Genomic DNA, 19,328 nt, shown 5'->3' with positions numbered 1-19,328 from the left:
AAATGGACAGGTCAGCATTTTTTTTTTTTTCACTAGCATTAAAGCTTTTTAATTTAAGTAAAACTTGAAATGTCCAAGAAATATGTTACTATATACTGTATTATTCTTACTTTTTTCTAGTTAAATATACTTCCTTTTCAAATTTCTATGCATTTTCAATGTCATGGTCTATCAATAAAGTGCAGTACGGATTTTGTTTTAAGTTTTAATTTTAACTTTTTTTTCTCCATGGAATGTAGAATAGTTTAGCAATATTTATAATTCAGCAATCCAAAATGACCAAGCATGATCAAGATGTATAGACAGACACAAACAAAAAAAGTGTCTTGGATAATTTACAGCTGTGTAGTTGGATGAGTTCTTTTCACCACAAAATGTATCATTAAACACAATAAATCTAATTCATCCTGATGAAGTGTTGCAGAAGAAACTTGGAAAAATCCATCATCTCTTGCCCCAAATGACATGAATAAGCCTTTAAATGTAGTTTTTGTCACTATAGTATGAACAATAGACTAATTTAAACCGAGCCTTCATTATTTGGCCAACTATTTATATTTTCTGTGTATTTAAATTGATATTTTTTGTATTCTTTATTTGAATGCCTGAGAGTTTAACAGTGTCTTGCAGTTGAAGAGAAGAAAAGAGCACAACAGCAGTATAACTTAACATCCCTTTAGTCATTGCACTGAAACAGTAAAGTGAAACATGCATGATAGTGTTACTGATTAAATCCATGAGATATGACATAACTTTCCTAATATGCATACACAATTGACAACTGGACCATGTGGTGCAAAAGGGGTCACCAGCACACCAATGTGACTTACACAATTCAACTGTTTGGAGAATGGTTCAAAGGAATTTACTAGAGAAAAGCTTATTTTCAATACCATGATTCCCACCTAAAACAAAATTAAATGCAAATTAATCCTGAAGTTTTCAAGTCAATCATTAACTCTTCACTACACTTACTCAAGTGTCAGTGAACTTATAAAACCAGAGATTGTTGCATCCTTGGCCAGAGCAACTACTTTAAGAAAAACACATTTAGAAAATCTAGCTAAAACAACAACAAATCAAATTAAAATAAAAAACATCCTTCAAGAATATTCTGAAATTCTTCTTAAATAATTGTCACTTCCAGTCTAAAGTGGTACAGTATATACACATACAGTATCCGTCTTCTCAGTTCTTATGGAATTGTAGAATTACATGTTTGGCAGTGCAAGTAATCAAGAAAAACAAAGTTTGCAATAAGATTTTATGGTTAAACATTATGAATACTGACCATATTTGCAATGTCAATGCAATGTCAAGTATATAAGGCCCTCATAAAATCAGTTTCTTTAAAAAAAATGTATAAAAATTAAAAAGGGAATGGGCAAAAAGTTACATTTTAAAAGAAACAAACAGACTATATTTGGAAGATCTAACATTGGAGGATTTAACATAATGTCCACATCCATATAGAATAGAGAAGTACAGCGTCTTTTACAGGGGTCCTCCATTCACAAACAGCCAGAGCAGAGAGGTTAATGTTGCATGCTAGTGGTTGATCCACTACATCAAGAGGTACAGACTTCTGTGGGACTGCATGCTTTGCAATATGAGAAATTTAAAAGAGTTTCCTGAAGACATAATAGAGGTCAGTGGTAGACATGATTTGGACAGTCTTCATTCCCATGTTTTTTAATGGTCTCTATTGGTTCATAGCCATATATTCATGAGGTCACAACAATCCCCCCTATGGGCTGTTGATGATATCTTTGTAGATAGCATTCGTGGTGGTCTGGCCAAAGATGAATGCGCCAAGTGTAACCATGACGACTCCATAGGCCACCATTCCATTCCAACTACAGAGAAATAATTAGGTTATCAGTTTTATCATTTAATACACAAAACTTAAGGTATTGCTGAATATTGTTTAAAAGGTTAGTTCACCCAAAGATGAAAATACTCTCATCATTTTCTCACCCTCATGTTGTACCAAAAAGTCTTTTGTTCATATTTGAAACACAAATTAAGATATTTTAATAAATCCTGAGAGATTTCCCATTGAGAATGGGCAACAAATTTCTATATAGAGACTTCAGATCGAAATTTGTTGACTATTCTCAATGGGAAAGTGCCCAAGCACCATCGCTCGGCAACATCGCTCAAAAAGTTGCGCCGTGTATCATCACCTTTAGGCTTTTATTCACATAAAAACATTGATAAAGTACATAGAGCACATCAAATGTGGTAAACAGAAGCTCAAAGGTCAAGCAAGAAAGTAGGGAGGTATGTTTGAGCATCCGTTATATGGATTACTTTTACAATCTCTTTATAAACTTTTGGTAAAATGGTCCTTCATTTGAGGGCCAGAAATCGCTCAGGTTTCATTAAACATCTATTTCGAAGATGAACAAAAGACTTATGTGTTTGGAACAACATGAGGGTGAGTACTTAATGACAATTTTCATTTTTGGGTGAACTAACCCTTTAATAAGTAATAAATGAGTTTACCTGGCTGATCTGACATCATGCTCCGAAAGCTTTGCCTGAATCAAACACAACCCTATAGACAACCATTAGAAGAATGAATATGGTCACTGTTTGGAAAAAATTATGAGATACAAGAAAGTACAGTCTGAGAATATTTTAATTTTAATACCTGGAAAAACAAAAATGAAGCATGCAGCCAAACCACCAATTAGTGAAATGACTCGTCCAATATCAGGAATGAAGAGAGCAAGAATTAGTGTGAGACAAAACCAGACGAGTGTCTGCAGTATCCTCCGTCTCTGTTCCTTAGCCACATCTGTCTCAACCTCCTCTCCTTTAAAACGCAACCACAAACCTTCCAGCACTGCCCTAAAGCACAAACAAATACACATATCCTTTTAGACTCACTATATGCATCTTTCATTGACACACACCTATAGACCACAAAAGCCTGTTACCTTCCACAGAAGTGCAGAATTGGATATGAGGTAACAACACAGATGATGATGAAGGCTCGAGCAATGGCCACCGCAACATCATTAGATGGATATGACATTAATACATCCTGGCTAACGCTTGAGCCGAATGACAGGAACCCACAGACTCCTGTGGAGAAGAACAAGCCCAAAGCTTATACAACCAGCTCATATTAGATCTCTTGATCGGCCTGCTTTATCATTAGAATATTTTGGATATAATTCAAGCTCACACACACCTGTGCCTGTATACACAAAGAGGCAGATGATCATGCTGATTGTAACAACTGACCACCAAGGACGGATTTCTGGCTTCTTCATGCTGTTGAAAACAGGAACGCTGCTTACATGACACTGGGAAAAAGAGTACGAGGAGAATGAAGAGTTGCTAGTTTTTAAAAGTAGAATGATTTCAGACTTTAATTTATTGACTGAGACAGATACGCTACCATTTAAAGTTTGGGGTCTGTATTTTATTATTTTTTTTTTTTTTAAAGAAACTAATCTTCTTATATAGCAAGGATGCATTAAATTGATCAAATGTGATCACTTAAGACAAATGTTGCAAGAGTTATATTTCAAACAAATGCAGCTCTTTTCAAGTTTCTATTCATCAAAAAATCCTGAAAATAATGCATCAGTTTCCACAAAAATATTTCAACATTTCGAATAATAAGAAATGTTTCTTGAGCAGCAAATCAGCATATCAGAATGATTTCTAAAGAATCCTGTAATAAAATTTCACATTACCTCACTAACCCCAAATTTTTTGTTTGTTTGTTTAGTCTAAAAGATTTAGTAAAGTCTACTTACACACCTGGAAACCAAAGCAGATTGTAGGCATGGCATTAAACACATCGGTCCAGGATGCAGGGCTGAAAGACACCAACATCACATTATAATAGTGATCACAATTTCTTCTGTATTGTGTCCCTCAAATAACCATTTAAAATATATGCTGACCTGACTGGGATGTTTCCTGGAGAAACTTCTTTGTCAGGCCAGATGTACTTGATGATGATTATGATTGTCACATACCAGGTGCCGATAACACTCAGGGTGCTACAGATCAATTAGTGCAAATATGCATGAATGACTTAACCAGCAAATACTTTTTTTTAAATAATCAAATGGTAATTGTGTTTAAACAAAAACATTTGCACTCATCACAGCTGTGATAGAACACAGCAATGTATAAAACAAACTACACAGTTTCTACCTGGCATACTTCTGGAAGCCAATCTCTTTGGGTATGGACAGAGGCAGAATGATCAGCACTGAGGTCAAAGTGATGGTGAACTTACGATCTGTGTACCAGTGTGAAATAATCATTGTCTCTGACTCATGATTTATTGCACCAATCACTGTAGCAAGAAAGAAAGAATATCAGATGACTCTATTCAGACTATTTTGACATATCTGTGTATGTGAATATACTTACGCTTATCCAACTGATCTCCTATAATAATAAGGAAGGCTATGCAGGTGCCAAAAGTGTAAACAGCAATGGCCAGCTCACATATGACACCGAGAACCTTCCCACACACTGCTCGGATCACCTCCTGATAAGTTGTTTCATTGCTCACCTAAAAAAAAAAAAAAAAAAAAAAAAAAAAGTGTAAACAGAGAACTCCATTGTCAGACGTTCCACCTGAAAGTAATTCTGAGGTCAAAGTAACATTCAAAGTTTAGGGCTGCCAACGCATTAAAGAAGTAGCTAATAATTAATGATAATTAATTTCATGTTTTTTGTAATTAATTACTTAACACATTGTGCCATTTATTTAGAAAACTAAATAAATACTAGGGATGCACATTATATCGGCCACCATATTGGTATCTGATATATGTTAGCGTTATCTGCCTGATAAGAAAACTTGACTGATATAATAAAGCTGATAAATAATGGATTATTTACTTTAGCTGAGACATTTCAGATGCACACTGTTCGCCATGATGGTTTTTAATGGCTTGAAATATGATTGGAATCACTTCAAAAAGTAAAATACGGTTAAGTGCAACATGTGAAGTGCAAGTCTGTCATATAGGCTACATAAAATTAAAATGAGAACATTATAATTGTGTGCTTGGGACATGGCTTTTAATGGTGAGACTTTTGTTTTTGTAATCAGGATCTCAAAAACTATATAAAAAATGGATTTAGATTTATCGGCCAATATATCGATTATGAGCTTGCAAATATAAAGAATTATCAGTTATCAGTACTGGCCAAAATGTTTATATCCCTATAAATACACTACCGATCAAAAGTTTGGGTGTAGTACGTAACAGGTTGGTAAGATTTTTTTTAATGTTTAAATCTCATATGCTCACCAAGGCTGCATTTATTTAATCAAAAATACAGTAAAAACAGTGACATTAATAAAAACAGTAATAAAAATATTACAATTTAAAATAACGGTTTTCTATTTAAATATATATTTAAAGTGTAATATATTCCTGTGATGACAAAGCACAATTTTCAGCATCATTATTCTAGTCTTAAAGGGTTAGTTCACCCAAAAATTAAAATTCTGTCATTTATTACTCACCCTCGTGCCGTTTTACACCTGTAAGACCTTCGTTAATCTTCGGAACACAAATTAAGATATTTTTATTGAAATCCGATGGCTCAGTGAAGCCTCCATATACAGCAATGACATTTCCTCTCTCAAGATCCATTAATGTTCTAAAAACATATTTAAATCGGTTAATGTGAGTACAGTGGTTCAATATTAATATTATAAAGCGACGAGAATATTATTGGTGCACCAAAAAACCCATAATAACGACTTATTTAGTGATGGCCGATTTTAAAACACTGCTTCAGGAAGCTTCGGAGCGTTATGAATCAGCGTATCGAATCATGATTCGAATCGCGTGTCAAACCACCAAACTGCTGAAATCACATGACTGTGGTGCTCCGAAACGCTGATTCATAATGCTCGGAAGCTTCCTGAAGCAGCGTTTTGAAATCGGCCATCACTATATAAGTCGTTATTTTGGTTTTTTTGGTGCACCAAAAATATTCTGTCGCTTTACAATATTAATATTGAACCACTGTACTCACATGAACCGATTTAAATATGTTTTTAGTATATTAATGAATCTTGAGAGAGGAAGTGCCATTGCTCCCTATGCAGGCCTCACGGAGCTATCGGATTTCAACAAAAATATCTCAATTTGCATTCCGAAGATTAACGAAGGTCTTACGGGTGTGGAACGGCATGAGGGTGAGTAATAAATGACAGAATTTTCATTTTTTGGGTGAATTAACCCTTTAAGAGTCACATGATCCTTCATGATACTTTCTTTGAAAAATGAATTTCTTTTTGAACAGAAGTGTATTTTCTCTTGATGTGTCTGATACATATATATGCTTACCTGAGAACAATAAGCCAAGATCACCAGCCCAGTGATGATGAAGACCATCATGCACTGAAAAAGAATAAGGCAAACTTTGAATTTTACAACATTTAACTTCAAAAGGACAAAGTGAACACTTTATGGTTTTATTTACAATAGTCTGTAAGTCTGTCTCACCATTTGAAGAGTCACTCCGGCTGTGACGCCTCCAGCCATGTTGAAAGCAGCAGGAAAATTGAGAAGTCCGGCTCCCAGAGCAGCATTCACCACAATAAAAACAGCCCCAAGTGAAGATGTCCCTTCCCTTCTGTTGTCTGATTGGTTAGGCAGTTGGATGGAGTCCACGCTGGGACTTTGCAGCAGCCACGCCCTTTCACCAGCATCCTCACTGTAGCCCCAATCACCCACTTCACTGTTAATCGCCCTGTCCGCCCTCGACATGACGCTTGCTTTTCTCACACACCCTCAGATAAACTTACAAGAACACCATAGGGTAAAAGCAGAGGTAAACACACTTGTGCTGTCAGTCAGAGCTGCCACCACTGAGGTGGAAAAGGTGCAAACACACCTCCACAGGGTCCATACAGTTACAGAGAGTCGTGGTTTGTGTTCAATGTCATCTGTGAGCAGAGAGGGAAAAATATCACATGGCAGTTTTCACAAATTGACAAACAGTTTATGAGCATCATAAAATGACAGTTTGCACTTTAAAGTCTGGGAGTCACAGGACATGATTGTATTTCTCAGCTGATCGATTTAAAATAACCGTTTTCTATTTAAATACATTTTAAAATCTAATTTTCTGTGAAGGCCAAGCCAAATTTTCAGCATCATTACTCCAGTCTTCAGTGTCACATGATCCTTCAGAAATCATTCTAATATTCTGATTTGATGCTCAAGAAACATTTCCTATTATTATCACAGTTGAAAGTTGTGCTGCTTAATAGTTTTGTGGAAACCATGACACTTTTTTGGGGGGGGGGGGGATTTTTGATTAATAGAAAGTACAGCATTTATTTGAAATAGAAATCTTTTGTTACTTTATAAATGTCTTTACTCTCACTTTTGAGCAATTTAATGTATCATTGCTCAATAAAAGTATTAATTTATTTCAGTCTTTTTGAATGGTAGTGCATTTCTGCATTTATTTCTGCTTACTAGAGAACAATACGCAAAGATCACCAGTCCACATGGTAGTTTTGATGACGGACTGGTTTGCACTTGACAAGTCTGGGAGTCACGGGACATAACTATTTCTCAGCTGATCAGTAAGCAGAAATCACAGACAAGCGATGAGGAAATGAAACATGCTGTCTGTCACAAGCACTGTCTGAACCTTATCTTTCAAAGCAGCTCGATTAAAAGCTGATCAATAGCGTATCGATTATGGATTATTTCATTAAATCTCTAACCTAAATGTCAGAGGACGAAGAAAATACAGTGGTGTGGTGGTAGTTTAGGACATTGTTGTTGGACATTATAGCAGTGGCATCACCACACGCTTGTGATTAATTATATTGACAATGAGATGAAATCAAAACACCGGGCCAAATCAAGGCAACTGACACCGATCAGACATTACTATTAGAAGGCACGACTTCTTTCAATCATACACATAATGAGCTCTACATTCACTACTCTATGAGAGCAAAAACACAATTCAGAAAGGCACAAAACATGTCATGACACGAACACTCGTGACTCACACAACACTGAAATTGTTTAGCTAATAAACACTCCAGATATGAGAGCGATGTGATAAAGCAGATGTCCCACCTCAGTGTATATTCTCCGCTGATCCCGCACCGTGATGAAGAACAAAGGTAAGATGTTTTCCAGCGAGGAGCTGAAATAAAGATGAAGCTGCTGCCTCCACTGAAATTTCTGTCTACTGGTTTATCTATTAGCTGCTGACACAGATGAAGTCACATGACGTTATTCAACGCATTATGGGTAATGTAGTCGATTCCATTGTATTCACCGAACCTTATTTAAAGGGATAGTTAAAAAATAAAAATTTGGTGTTTATCTGCTTACCCCCAGCGCATCCAAGAGTTAGGTGACTTTGTTTCTTCAGTAGAACACAAATGATGATTTTTAACTCCAACCGTTGCCGTCTGTCAGTCAAATAATGTGGGTCAATGGGAACTTCTTTTATAAGAGTAAATAAAACTTGCTTAGACAAATCCAAATTAAACCCTGCGGCTCGTGACGACACATTGATGTCCTAAGACACGAAACGATCGGTTTGTGTGAGAAACGGAACAGTAGGCTATTTATATCATTTTTTACCTCTAAAACACCACTATGTCCAACTGCGTTCAGCACTCGGTTAGTGAGGTCTGATCACGCTCCGACAACGGAAGTGATGTCTAGCACTCATTGAAGTGTATGTGCGAGACATCACTGCCGCTGTCAGAGCGCGATCAGACCTCACTAAACGAGTGCTGAACGCAGTTGGACACAGTTTTTTAAAGGTAAAAAATGATATAAATACTGTTCGGTTTCTCGCACAAACCGATCGTTTCATGTCTTAGGACATCAATGTGTCGTCACGAGCCGCAGGGTTTAATTTGGATTTGTCTAAGCAAGTTTTATTTACTCTTATAAAAGAAGTTCCCATTAACCCACATTATTTGACTGACAGACGGCAACGGTTGGAGTTAAAAATCATCATTTGTGTTCGACTGAAGAAACAAAGTCACCTACATCTTTGATGCCCTGGGGGTAAGCAGATAAACACCAAATTTTCATTTTCAGGTGAACTGTCCCTTTAAAAACGCTGCTCCCTGATAAGGATCCACTTTGTGCCTTTTGTGTTTACTATTGTGAGTCTGGAACAATTTGTATTGTTTTGTTGTTGTTGTTTTTTTTACAATCTATGGTATAAAGCGCTAATGCTGAGGATGAATTGTTTCTAATAATACAAAAAAAACAAAAAAAACATACTTTTTATATTGAATTGACATGCAATTCCTTGTAGTAAAAGCTATTTTTATTTATTAACTTATTTAAATTATAAATGTAACATCAAGTGTCTCATATTTTGTGCACAATCCCCTTACGTTTTTCTCCCAACACACAAAACATTACTTTAAATTGACACACAAGACAGATTAGACTTGTAGATCCTTAGCAGTCATTAGATCCTTACCAAATACGAGTCTGATTAATAATGTAAACAGTGCATAATCTTTTACATTTAAGTTTACAAGCTTTCAAGATTATAATTTTTATATATATATTTACATGTTTAAATGAAATAGCCCAGATTTTTAGCGTGATCTCAGACTTTTGCAGTACAATTTATATAAATACATATTCTGTTTTCTTTTTCCTCACTCATAATATGACAGGAGACTGAATGTAAATGTCATGTACAGTATGCTTTATCTTCTGTAATTTTTTCCATTAAGAGGCCATTTTCTGTCGTTTCTGATGTCCGTCTCTCTGCACTGATGTTTACCAGAAGTTGTTATAGATAAAAAAAAAAGAAAAGAAGAAGTTTGAATTCACAGATTTTTCTACACCGATACTGATCTGATTGATATTCAGGCTTTACTGTCTATATATGATTAACAATATGTTGTTCTGTCACCAACCATGAAGAAAAAAAAAAAAAAAAAAAAAAAAAAAATCACATAAACAATTAAATGGACACAATACCCTTTATTATTGTTGTTCATTTTACTTCACTCATACAATAAATAAAGTTCATACAGAATTTTAACAGGATGAAAAATGTTCTCAAATGTGCTTATTATTCACAGAACCACAAGATAACCTGTGAGATGACTTATAAGTTACCGTTAGACACCCTGATAACATGTTCAGGATCCATGTTGACCTATAAAAACAGCCAAATGAAGTGAAGCCGAGATCTGAGTTCAAAGAGGAATAGTGGGGTGGACTAACAGAAATAGGACCAGTAGACAGGACTCCTGACTCAGCATCATTTTGTTCTACTTAGTGACCTGGTGAATGGCATGTGCAAGGTATCCCACATTTCCAGAGGTCACACCAGCAACGCTGATACGGCCATCTTTAGTCATGTAAACAGAGAACTCCTTTGTCAGACGTTCCACCTGAAATACAACAGCATCTCCTACCATTAGAGCTTATACCAATATACAATTAGATAATGCAATACTTAATTAAACACACTACATTTAGTTAATTATACTAGTTTTTGATTATGTAAAGGGTTGTACCTGCTCAGGTTTGAGTCCAGTGAAGCAGAACATGCCAATTTGGTCAGTCACGTGTTGCCAGTTGTGAATGGAGCCCTCCTTCTTCAGATTAGTCACCAGCATTTCTCTCATTTTAATGATACGGTCTGCCATACCCTTCACCTCCTCCAGCCTACAGGAATACAGTTAAGTATTAAAAAAAAAAAAGAAAAAAAGTATGAAGCTCTATGAAGGGAGTATGCAAGCATGTCTCACCATGTAGAACGCAGCTCTGGTGTTGTGAGGATCGTGGAAGCGATGCGTGCTCCATTCATGGGTGGGTTGGAGTAAATGGGGCGAATCAGGATCTTAAGCTGGGACTCCACCCTTTTAGCCTCCTCAGCATCTGCGCACACCACCGTAAACCCTCCAACCCGCTCACCTACAATACAAACAGTTGTACGATTATGACTGTGTATGACCTTCTGTTAGTCGTACATTAAAGAATCTGCCAAAGACAATCTACCTTAACTACATTACTGTTCAAAAGTTTGGGGTCAGTATTTCTTTATTATTATTTTTTTTCCTTTTATTCAGCAAAGATGAAAATTGATCAAATGTGACAGTAAAGACATTTATAAATGTTACAAACACTTTCTATTTCAAATAAAAATATTATTTTTAACTCTTTATTCATTAAAGAAGCCTGAGGAAATAAAAGTGTTACCGTTTCCATAAAAATATTTTTACTGTATTTTTGATCAGATAAATGCAGTCTTGCTGAGCATAAAAGAATGTTAAAATACAAAGAATTCAAATAAAAACACTATAATATCTTATCGACCCCAAAACCAGTGCATGTAAGGTCTTTCATTGACTCGTTTTCTTAGGACACTGGCCCGGTTTCACAGACAGGGCTTAACCTAAGCTAGGAATAAACCTTAGTTCAATTAGGGCATTTAAGTAGCATTCATAAATGTTCACTAGAAAAAAAAACATTACTGGTGTGCATCTTGAGACAAAACAATGACAATGACATATTTTAAGATCTGTCAGCACAAGTTATTTTCAGTTCAAACAGCTCAAACATGCATTTTAATCTAGGACTAGCTAAAACCTTGGGCCTGTACCATGAAGCTGGATTAGCTGGCTAGCCAGGTAAGTTTCAGAGTAGTTTGCACCAATCCTGGGTTTTAGGTACCATGAAAGTAACTTGACTTTTAGCGGTGTTCATCACCATAGTAACTTACGCTGCACAGCTAACCTGCTCTGGGGCAGGTTATGTTCTGGTTTAGAGATCTCAAACTGAAATTGGACCAATCAGATGTGAGCAAAGTGACACTGACACACCCAACACAAAGTCACTCCCCCAGTTTCTCTTCCTCCAAAATAAGGGCACTATATAGTAAAAAACAAAATTTAATGATGAAATTGTCTGATTTTAATGATAATTACTTAGAATTATTTTATGATTTATATATGATTTGTATAATTATATGATTATATTTGTATTAATCCATTACACACACGCATGTTTAGTTTAACAGTTGTTATTAAGCATTTAGTTTCAATGCATATTAATATATATATAGATCATATGTAATATAAATAAGGTGTAAATATTAAATATGACTACATATGACCTTGTATGTTTGAGTCTATATTGCTATATATTATCAACTATATAAACTAACTTCACAACTTTCACTTGCACTGATAGAGAAAGATCATTTCTTTTATTTGTCCTCTTTCACAGACAAGTATTTTCCATTATACGTTTAAATTCAGCAAAGGTGTTTTGAATCACGCTGGCTCTCTCGCGAGAAGTGAATTATAGTTTCTCTCTGCTGCGAGCCATGTGATTGGCTGTTCGCCACTGATGTCACTCATTCATGTGCACGTGCATAATTACATTCATGTTATATTAATAATTCAGTGTCCAGTATGTGGATGTTTTATTTAAATACATTTTTAACTTGTAAAAAAATCTTTAGTGCTCTACTTTTTTAATATTATTTTTGAAAGAAAGAAAGAAAGAAAGAAAGAAAGAAAGAAAGAAAACATTTCAGATAAAGAATACATTTAGAATAGGTCAGATGACCAAATATTACATACATATTAGATTTTCACATTTGGAAGTAGCTCATATAAGACATGAAAATTTATTTATTGCAATTTACATGTATACATCAGGATCTAATCTGTGCTGTATATATGTGGGGGGGAAAGGAAATGGTATACAGTGTAATTGCAGCCTCTGACACACAATATACTCACCATAGAGTCCCATGTTCTTAGCAAAGGACTGAGACAGGAGGACATTGTGACCCTGCTCAATAAAATATCTCACAGCCCAGGCATCACGATCAATATCTCCACTGGCAAAGCCCTGGTAAGCCATGTCAAAGAACACCAGAAGTTTCCTCTTCTGTATATGTATATAGAGAGAGAGAGAGAGAGAGAGAGAGAGAGAGAGAAAGTGAGAGAGTGTGAACAAGGCTTTTTCTTACAGAGTTCAAACAAACAATATTTTTTGCTGTGCTTTTGAAGTAATGCCCCTGTAAAGTGAAAAAGAAGGTAAGAAGGATACAAACAAAACACACACGCACCTTAATGACGGCCGAGAGCTCCTTCCACTGCTCTGGTCGGGGATCGACACCAGTGGGGTTATGAGCACAAGCATGGAGCATGATTACACTGTGCTCTGGAATTTGCTGTAGGAAGAGAAAAAAATGAATAAACATTTGGCCTATCTTAGATAGGTTCATACTTTAGTAGCCCAATCATGTCAGTGAGGCTGTAAGCCGGGGACACACTTAATGACTAGCTGAAACACTCTAAGACTGAGCTCAACACACAAAGACTGTTTCCTTCGACTGAAGCAGATTTAAATACATACACACAGAATTTAAACACCAACTGAACGCAACTGGCTCTGACTCAGCGTGTTTGGGCATAATCAGGCGCAAGTATCAAATTACATTCATAATCGGTCTTACAATCGTAAAGTGTGTCCCCGGCTTTAACCAAAATGATGTGAAAAATAGACCTAGAAAGGACAACAGTTTCTCCCTGAAAATACAGTCACGTTCAGGGTTGGAAAGGGAAAGGGTCAGGGTTGGAAAGATTTTTCCATGGTTTTTTGCTCACCAAGGCTGCATTCATTTGATAAAATATAGAGTAAAACAGTAATACTGTGAATTATCATAATTTAAAAAAAAAAAATTAAATTTAAATTTTATTTTTTACATATTTTAAAATTTTATTTATTCCTGTGATGGCAAAGCTGAATTTTCCATCAGCCATTCCTCCAGTCTTCAGTGTCACATGATCCTTCGGAAATCATTCTAATATGCTGATCTGCTGCTCAAGTAACATATCTTATTATCATCACTTTTAAAACAGCTATTTTTACCAAAAAGTAGTAAGACAGTGATATTACCAAATTCACTATACACCTCATTGATAATGCATAGTAGATACAGGCAACCAGATGAACCCAGAACATAAAACCAACTTTCAGTTTCTCTTTAACTATTTTTCCATTGAAAACCATTATAAAAGGAAACACTTAACCATTTAGTGTGTTGTGTTCATATTCTGGTCTTATTAATTGGGTGAATATTGAACTTGATCTTTTAACATCACTGTTTTAGTACATTAAGGCACTTCAAGTGTTGTATTTTGCCAAACAAATGTTAAGTATTTTAGAATGTCCCACTGTTTTTTGGACTAAAATATTGCAGCAGGTTTTGATCAACTGAATGTGTTCTTGCTGAATAAAAGATATATATAAAAAAAACCTTATTGACCAAAAATTGATGGGTAGTGTACTAATTATAGGCTCATAAGACTGTATGGGGAAGTGTACTGTGTGGTGCTGGCTCACCGAGATGTCATCAAGTGCCCCAGTAAAGTCAAAGCCGCAGGTAGCAGGATCATAGTAACGGTACGCTTTCAGCTGCATACCAGCATCGCGGAAAATAGGGGTGTGATTTCCCCAGGATGGCTTCGGCAAGTATACATCCTTTGTTACTGAGTGGAACCGTGACTAATGGACAAAAAGAAAGAAAGAGGTGCAAGACACTATAAGCAAATTGTCATTTGACATAAGAGTTCTATTTATTTTTGCCTCTTTTAAGATGCATAATTCTACTGCTTGCCATCTGACCTTGATGCCAATAAAATCTCCTTCTCCTTAACGTGGAGATAATAAACATCTACAAACCTTTTGAGCTGAAGTAATGAAGAGAAAGAATAAATTACCAGGAAGTTGGCTCCAACCCGCAGAGAGCCAGTGCCTGAGATGGTCTGGACAGTGATGCTCTAAGAGAAGGAAAAAACAACAGATTGAAGTGTTTTGCTAAATAAACATTAATATGGTAGATAAAAATGATCCATGATGTAAAAGTAAAAACAAAAATGAAAGACACTGGGAACTAGAGACATACTCACCCTCTTGCTTTTGAGAACCTCACTGTCTGGCCCCAGTGCAAGCTCAGCACAAGCCTTATTAAAATCACCCAGACCCCCGATGGGCAGATATTCTTTATCCAGCATCTTAGAGGCAATCAGAGCCTCTGCCTAAACAAAAAAGACTGCTTAATTTAAAAATGATTATTCGCTAAATTAATACAATTTTTTTTACAAAATGTCTTTCACAGAAAAACTACACAGTTACATATCTGAGGGTCATGAATGTAATTGGTGGATACTGCTTAAACAGAGACAGCCTCTCAAATCACTGAGTTCAGGATGACTTTGCAGAAATACAGAAAACCAAATGCACATGTTAACGCACACACCACCCCCAACATTTTGCCAATACCGTTGGAGCACACTGACACTAATGCAAAAACATCTGCACCCTTGAAAACTATTGGTCAATCACTGACAAGCCCTCTAAAAACTTTAATAAACAATTTAACTCTGGATTAAAGATAAGACCATGTTTAAACTCTCCCCCACGCACTTATGCATGTGATGGCACAGAAAAAGGTGCATGCATACCTTGCGGACACAGTTGAGAACATATGGCTTGCCACTGTCGTCCCTGTATGCCCCCACACCCAGGTTCATTTTCTTAGAGTTTGAGTCACGTTTGAAGGCCTCTGTCACCCCAAGGATGGGATCAGGTGGTCCCATCTGCACCCCAGTCCACCATGAGCTAAAGAAAAAACAAAGCATAAAAAAATATGAGAAAAGAGATCATGTTTAGTTTAACCAAATATAATGCTAAGAACAACTGTTCAGCCTTGCCTATGGTGATCAAAATTCATGTTGATAATATACTATTTACCCAGCTTAATTAGTGTAAATATGAAACAATACACAAACTAAAAATATAAATTTGAATACCTTAAAAGGCATCAATTAGATATCAAGTCTAAGTGACCAAAAAAACCCCCAAACAAACAAACAAACAAACAAAAGAAAACAGGGTACATGATTATTAGGTACATACTGTAGCTCCTCTATTCCTAGTCTGTCTCTATTCCTAACAGATACATTACACACTAAAGGAAAGGGAAAACATTAAAAAGCATTATATGACACCATTAATACAATATACAGCGATAATAAACATGCACAGTATTGTTATTGTAGGCACTTCAAAACACCATGACATTTTTTTATTACAAATTATTTACATTAAAAGGATACTTTTTCTATCAACCGGTTAAAATTTACAAAACTGCATGTGTGCTGCATCAAAGAGGCATGTGCGCACTGATGTAAACAACCCGTGAAGGAGACACGATGAATGAAAATGCATTTATTCTCAGAGTAGATGTGCATCATAAAGCTTCAACAATTATCACTTCAACAATATCATCACTTGCCTAAAAAGGGCTCTCCAGTCCCCATGTTGAGAGAAATAAAGAGCAGAGGGGTTGTGTGCACTATGTGAACATGATGGTTATTGTAGTTTAAGCCTAAACGTGAACATGCATTTACTCATCTCACTTGCACGAAAACATTCAGTATTCCTCAAAATGAATAAAAACAGTGAAATGCAATCTCAGAATTTTACACAAAGCTGTAATAATTAAATATATTAAATTACACAAATATACTTTATGTATTTAATCTCACTTTATTAACCAATGTCTTTGCTGCCGACCTTCAATGATCCAATTCAACCATAATAAAGCAAAAATTACATTATTTTAGATTTAGAAATAAGAGTGTTGAACTTCCTTCTGTATCCTATAATGGCAGCACAGCTGGAAGATTTGTTTGAGCTGCGCCCTCTGCTGTACAGGTGTAAATATGCATTTCCTTCAGCCTGAGGCTTATTCATTTCACTTTTGGTTTCAAAGGGCCTCAACATTTGCCAAAAATAGAACATTTTTGTTGTTATTAAAAAACAAAACAAACAAGCAATCCCAGCCCCGGTGAGAAAAAGTAACGCAAAAGTAATGTAACAATTCTTTTCATAAAAAGTAATGCAATTAGTTCGTTTTTTAGGGAGTAACGCAATATTGTAATGCATTACTTTTAAAAGTAACTTTCCCCAACACTGTTTACAACATACTTGATTACGTCCTTGCAATAAAATGCACATTAATGGCTACATTACAAAGCAAAAGTGAATTTCCAGAAAAAGATGTGCAATAAATTAACTACTTTGTTGCTAAATACGAACAAAAACTATTAATGCCATTTATGATAGCATCAGTAAGCTCTACTACATCTTTGTATGTACAGTAAAGTATGCATTTGAGGCCATGCACAGCCATGAGGAGTCAAAGGCCAGTCCTGGAGTCAAGTTGCAAAAACTCCTACTGCATAGCTAGTGTGTCACCAAGGTTATTTAGTCTGTGTGTTTTACAACACACTATAACTTGGGATCTGACATTACTTGAGAGCTTTGTTTGTTGCGTAAATTCCATACTTTAAAAAGATAATAACACAAAATTGTACAAAATGTCAGTTTATAATGGACAATGGGAAATGTAACATCAATGTAAAAATGGCAGCAAGGCCTCATTACTCAACAACCCTATCAAATACGTGGACCTGAGGCTGCTGGAGTGGCATAAGTGGCTGTCCCTTAAGAAAAACTTTAAATTGTACTAAATAAGGGTTATTGATCTCCATTCACATCAGCTCTGCTTTGCCCTCCAAATGCGGTGCAAAAGGACACAGACTACCATGATTTCTTGACGGAAGAATCCGGAAGCAACGGGGCCAATCAGAAAGCTAAACCTGATCGTTTCACCCAATGAGCGCTCAGGAAACCTGTACGTACGGTCTCCTAGTGAGATCAAAAAGAGTTATGCACGCAATCGCGCAGAAGAATCATTTCTTTTTTATCCAGTACACAAGATACAAAAAGTATTATCCCGTATCCATTCAGTCAGAATAGGTGGACAGCTCTTAACAAAAATCAATGTAGAATACGGGAAATTTATGTTGAGCCTTTTTCGAGCTGAAGGTCAGAGGGATGCTTAAAGATTCGTTTAGTAATCATGGTAGAGATGCGCTGCACATTATTTTTGTTCAATCTGATCCATTAGCTGCTGGAAATTGGCTCTAAGATGATATTATATGCAGTACAATACAGACATATGGCAACACCCACATGGTCTAATATCGTGAGCTGCATGAATCATTTCTCTGCCTGTGAACGGATGTGAATGCATGTGCGCGCGTGATCGTGAGCACAAATCTGATGGCGTGAGTTAAAACAATGAATTTACTCCATTTATATTATTCTGTTGGACTAAAATCGGTCAGAAACATATTTTCTATACCGCATGTATTAAACTTCGACTTAAAGTACTTCTGTGTAATCCATTCTCTTAAAATGTTAACATAGTTGTCACAGAACAGCACACACAAACAAAAAGAAAAAATGATGAAAGAAGGAAGAAAGACAGATTATTTTAAGGTTTCTTACTTGGCTCGAATGGGAATGGCAGCCAAAGACGGCGTCAAACTCCCAACAGAGTATATGAACTTGGTCGTTTTGAGGAGAGCCATTGCTGCTGCTGCTGCTGCTGTCGGCTGATGCACAGAGTGGGAAGCGAGCGGGCACGCGGTTGTCAGCGTTCAGGAGTGCGCGTTCATGAAGAAAAGTGCCGACTAGTGACAGCTCCATCTAGCGGTGGATGATGAGTACAGAATGATTGATTAGATCCAGAGCTTTTCATTTGGTTTTGTAAATCTTTTCTATATGTGTATATTTTGTCTGCGTATTTCTCTTCAGGGCACTTAAACACTGTTTTAAAAGGTGATGTATAAATAAAGCTTTATTTAAGTACTTACTCTACTCTGACATTGAATTACAGGTCATGGTAGGGAATTTGTTGAAAAAAATATTTTTACGTTTGAATTGTCCAGAAAGACTTAAAGGGTTAGTTCACCAAAAAATGAAAATAATGTCAAGTACTCACCCTCATGTTGTTCCTCACCCGTAAGACCTTCATTCATCTTCAGAACACAAATTAAGATATTTTTGATGAAATACAATGGCTCTGTGAGGCCTCCATTGACAGCAAGATCATTTCCTTTTTCAATGCCCAGAAAGCTACTAAACATATTTAAAACTGTTCATTTGACTACAGTGGTTCAACCATAATGTTATGAAGCAACGAGAATACTTTTTGTGCGCCAAAAAAACAAAAACAAAATAACGACTTCATTCAACAATATCTAGTGATGGGCGATTTCAAAACACTGCTTCATGAAGCTTCGAAGCTTTGCAAATCTTTTGTTTCGAATCAGTGGTTTAGAGCGTGTATCAAACTGCCAAAGTCACTGATTAGAAACAAAAGATTTGTAAAGCTTTGGAGCTTCATGAAGCAGTGTTTTGAAATCGCCC

General features: G+C 36.1%; 2 protein-coding genes across 3 annotated transcripts; both read right to left on the bottom strand.

Moving 5' to 3' along the window:
• Positions 1–659: 659 nt before the first annotated feature.
• slc38a7 (solute carrier family 38 member 7) lies at positions 660–8,261 on the bottom strand. Of its 2 annotated transcripts, XM_048185052.1 has the most exons (13): positions 8,106–8,261; positions 6,898–6,949; positions 6,507–6,803; positions 6,348–6,401; positions 4,405–4,549; positions 4,183–4,327; positions 3,927–4,025; positions 3,781–3,838; positions 3,203–3,317; positions 2,946–3,093; positions 2,657–2,856; positions 2,509–2,560; positions 660–1,856 (listed from the first exon to the last, which is right to left on the bottom strand). In XM_048185052.1, the coding sequence occupies exons 3-13, from the start codon at positions 6,768–6,770 to the stop codon at positions 1,748–1,750; spliced, it is 1,389 nt and encodes a 462-aa protein (XP_048041009.1). In that variant the 5' UTR covers positions 6,771–6,803; positions 6,898–6,949; positions 8,106–8,261; the 3' UTR covers positions 660–1,747. The 2 variants fall into 2 exon arrangements, with proteins under 2 accessions (XP_048041009.1, XP_048041008.1); XM_048185051.1 differs by having other exon boundaries at positions 6,507–6,949.
• Positions 8,262–9,983: 1,722 nt separating this feature from the next.
• got2b (glutamic-oxaloacetic transaminase 2b, mitochondrial) lies at positions 9,984–18,568 on the bottom strand. Its single transcript, XM_048185047.1, has 10 exons — positions 18,405–18,568; positions 15,509–15,665; positions 14,954–15,082; positions 14,765–14,824; positions 14,388–14,549; positions 13,108–13,212; positions 12,776–12,926; positions 10,775–10,940; positions 10,541–10,691; positions 9,984–10,414 (listed from the first exon to the last, which is right to left on the bottom strand). Exons 1-10 carry the CDS (start codon positions 18,485–18,487, stop codon positions 10,292–10,294), a joined length of 1,287 nt encoding a protein of 428 aa, XP_048041004.1. The 5' UTR covers positions 18,488–18,568; the 3' UTR covers positions 9,984–10,291.
• Positions 18,569–19,328: the final 760 nt, after the last annotated feature.

Source organism: Megalobrama amblycephala, linkage group LG3, assembly GCF_018812025.1.
Source record: "Megalobrama amblycephala isolate DHTTF-2021 linkage group LG3, ASM1881202v1, whole genome shotgun sequence".
In the NCBI taxonomy this organism is placed as follows: Eukaryota; Metazoa; Chordata; class Actinopteri; order Cypriniformes; family Xenocyprididae; genus Megalobrama; species Megalobrama amblycephala.
Note: the sequence above shows the minus strand (reverse complement) of the source record. Positions and strands in the feature narration are given on the sequence as shown.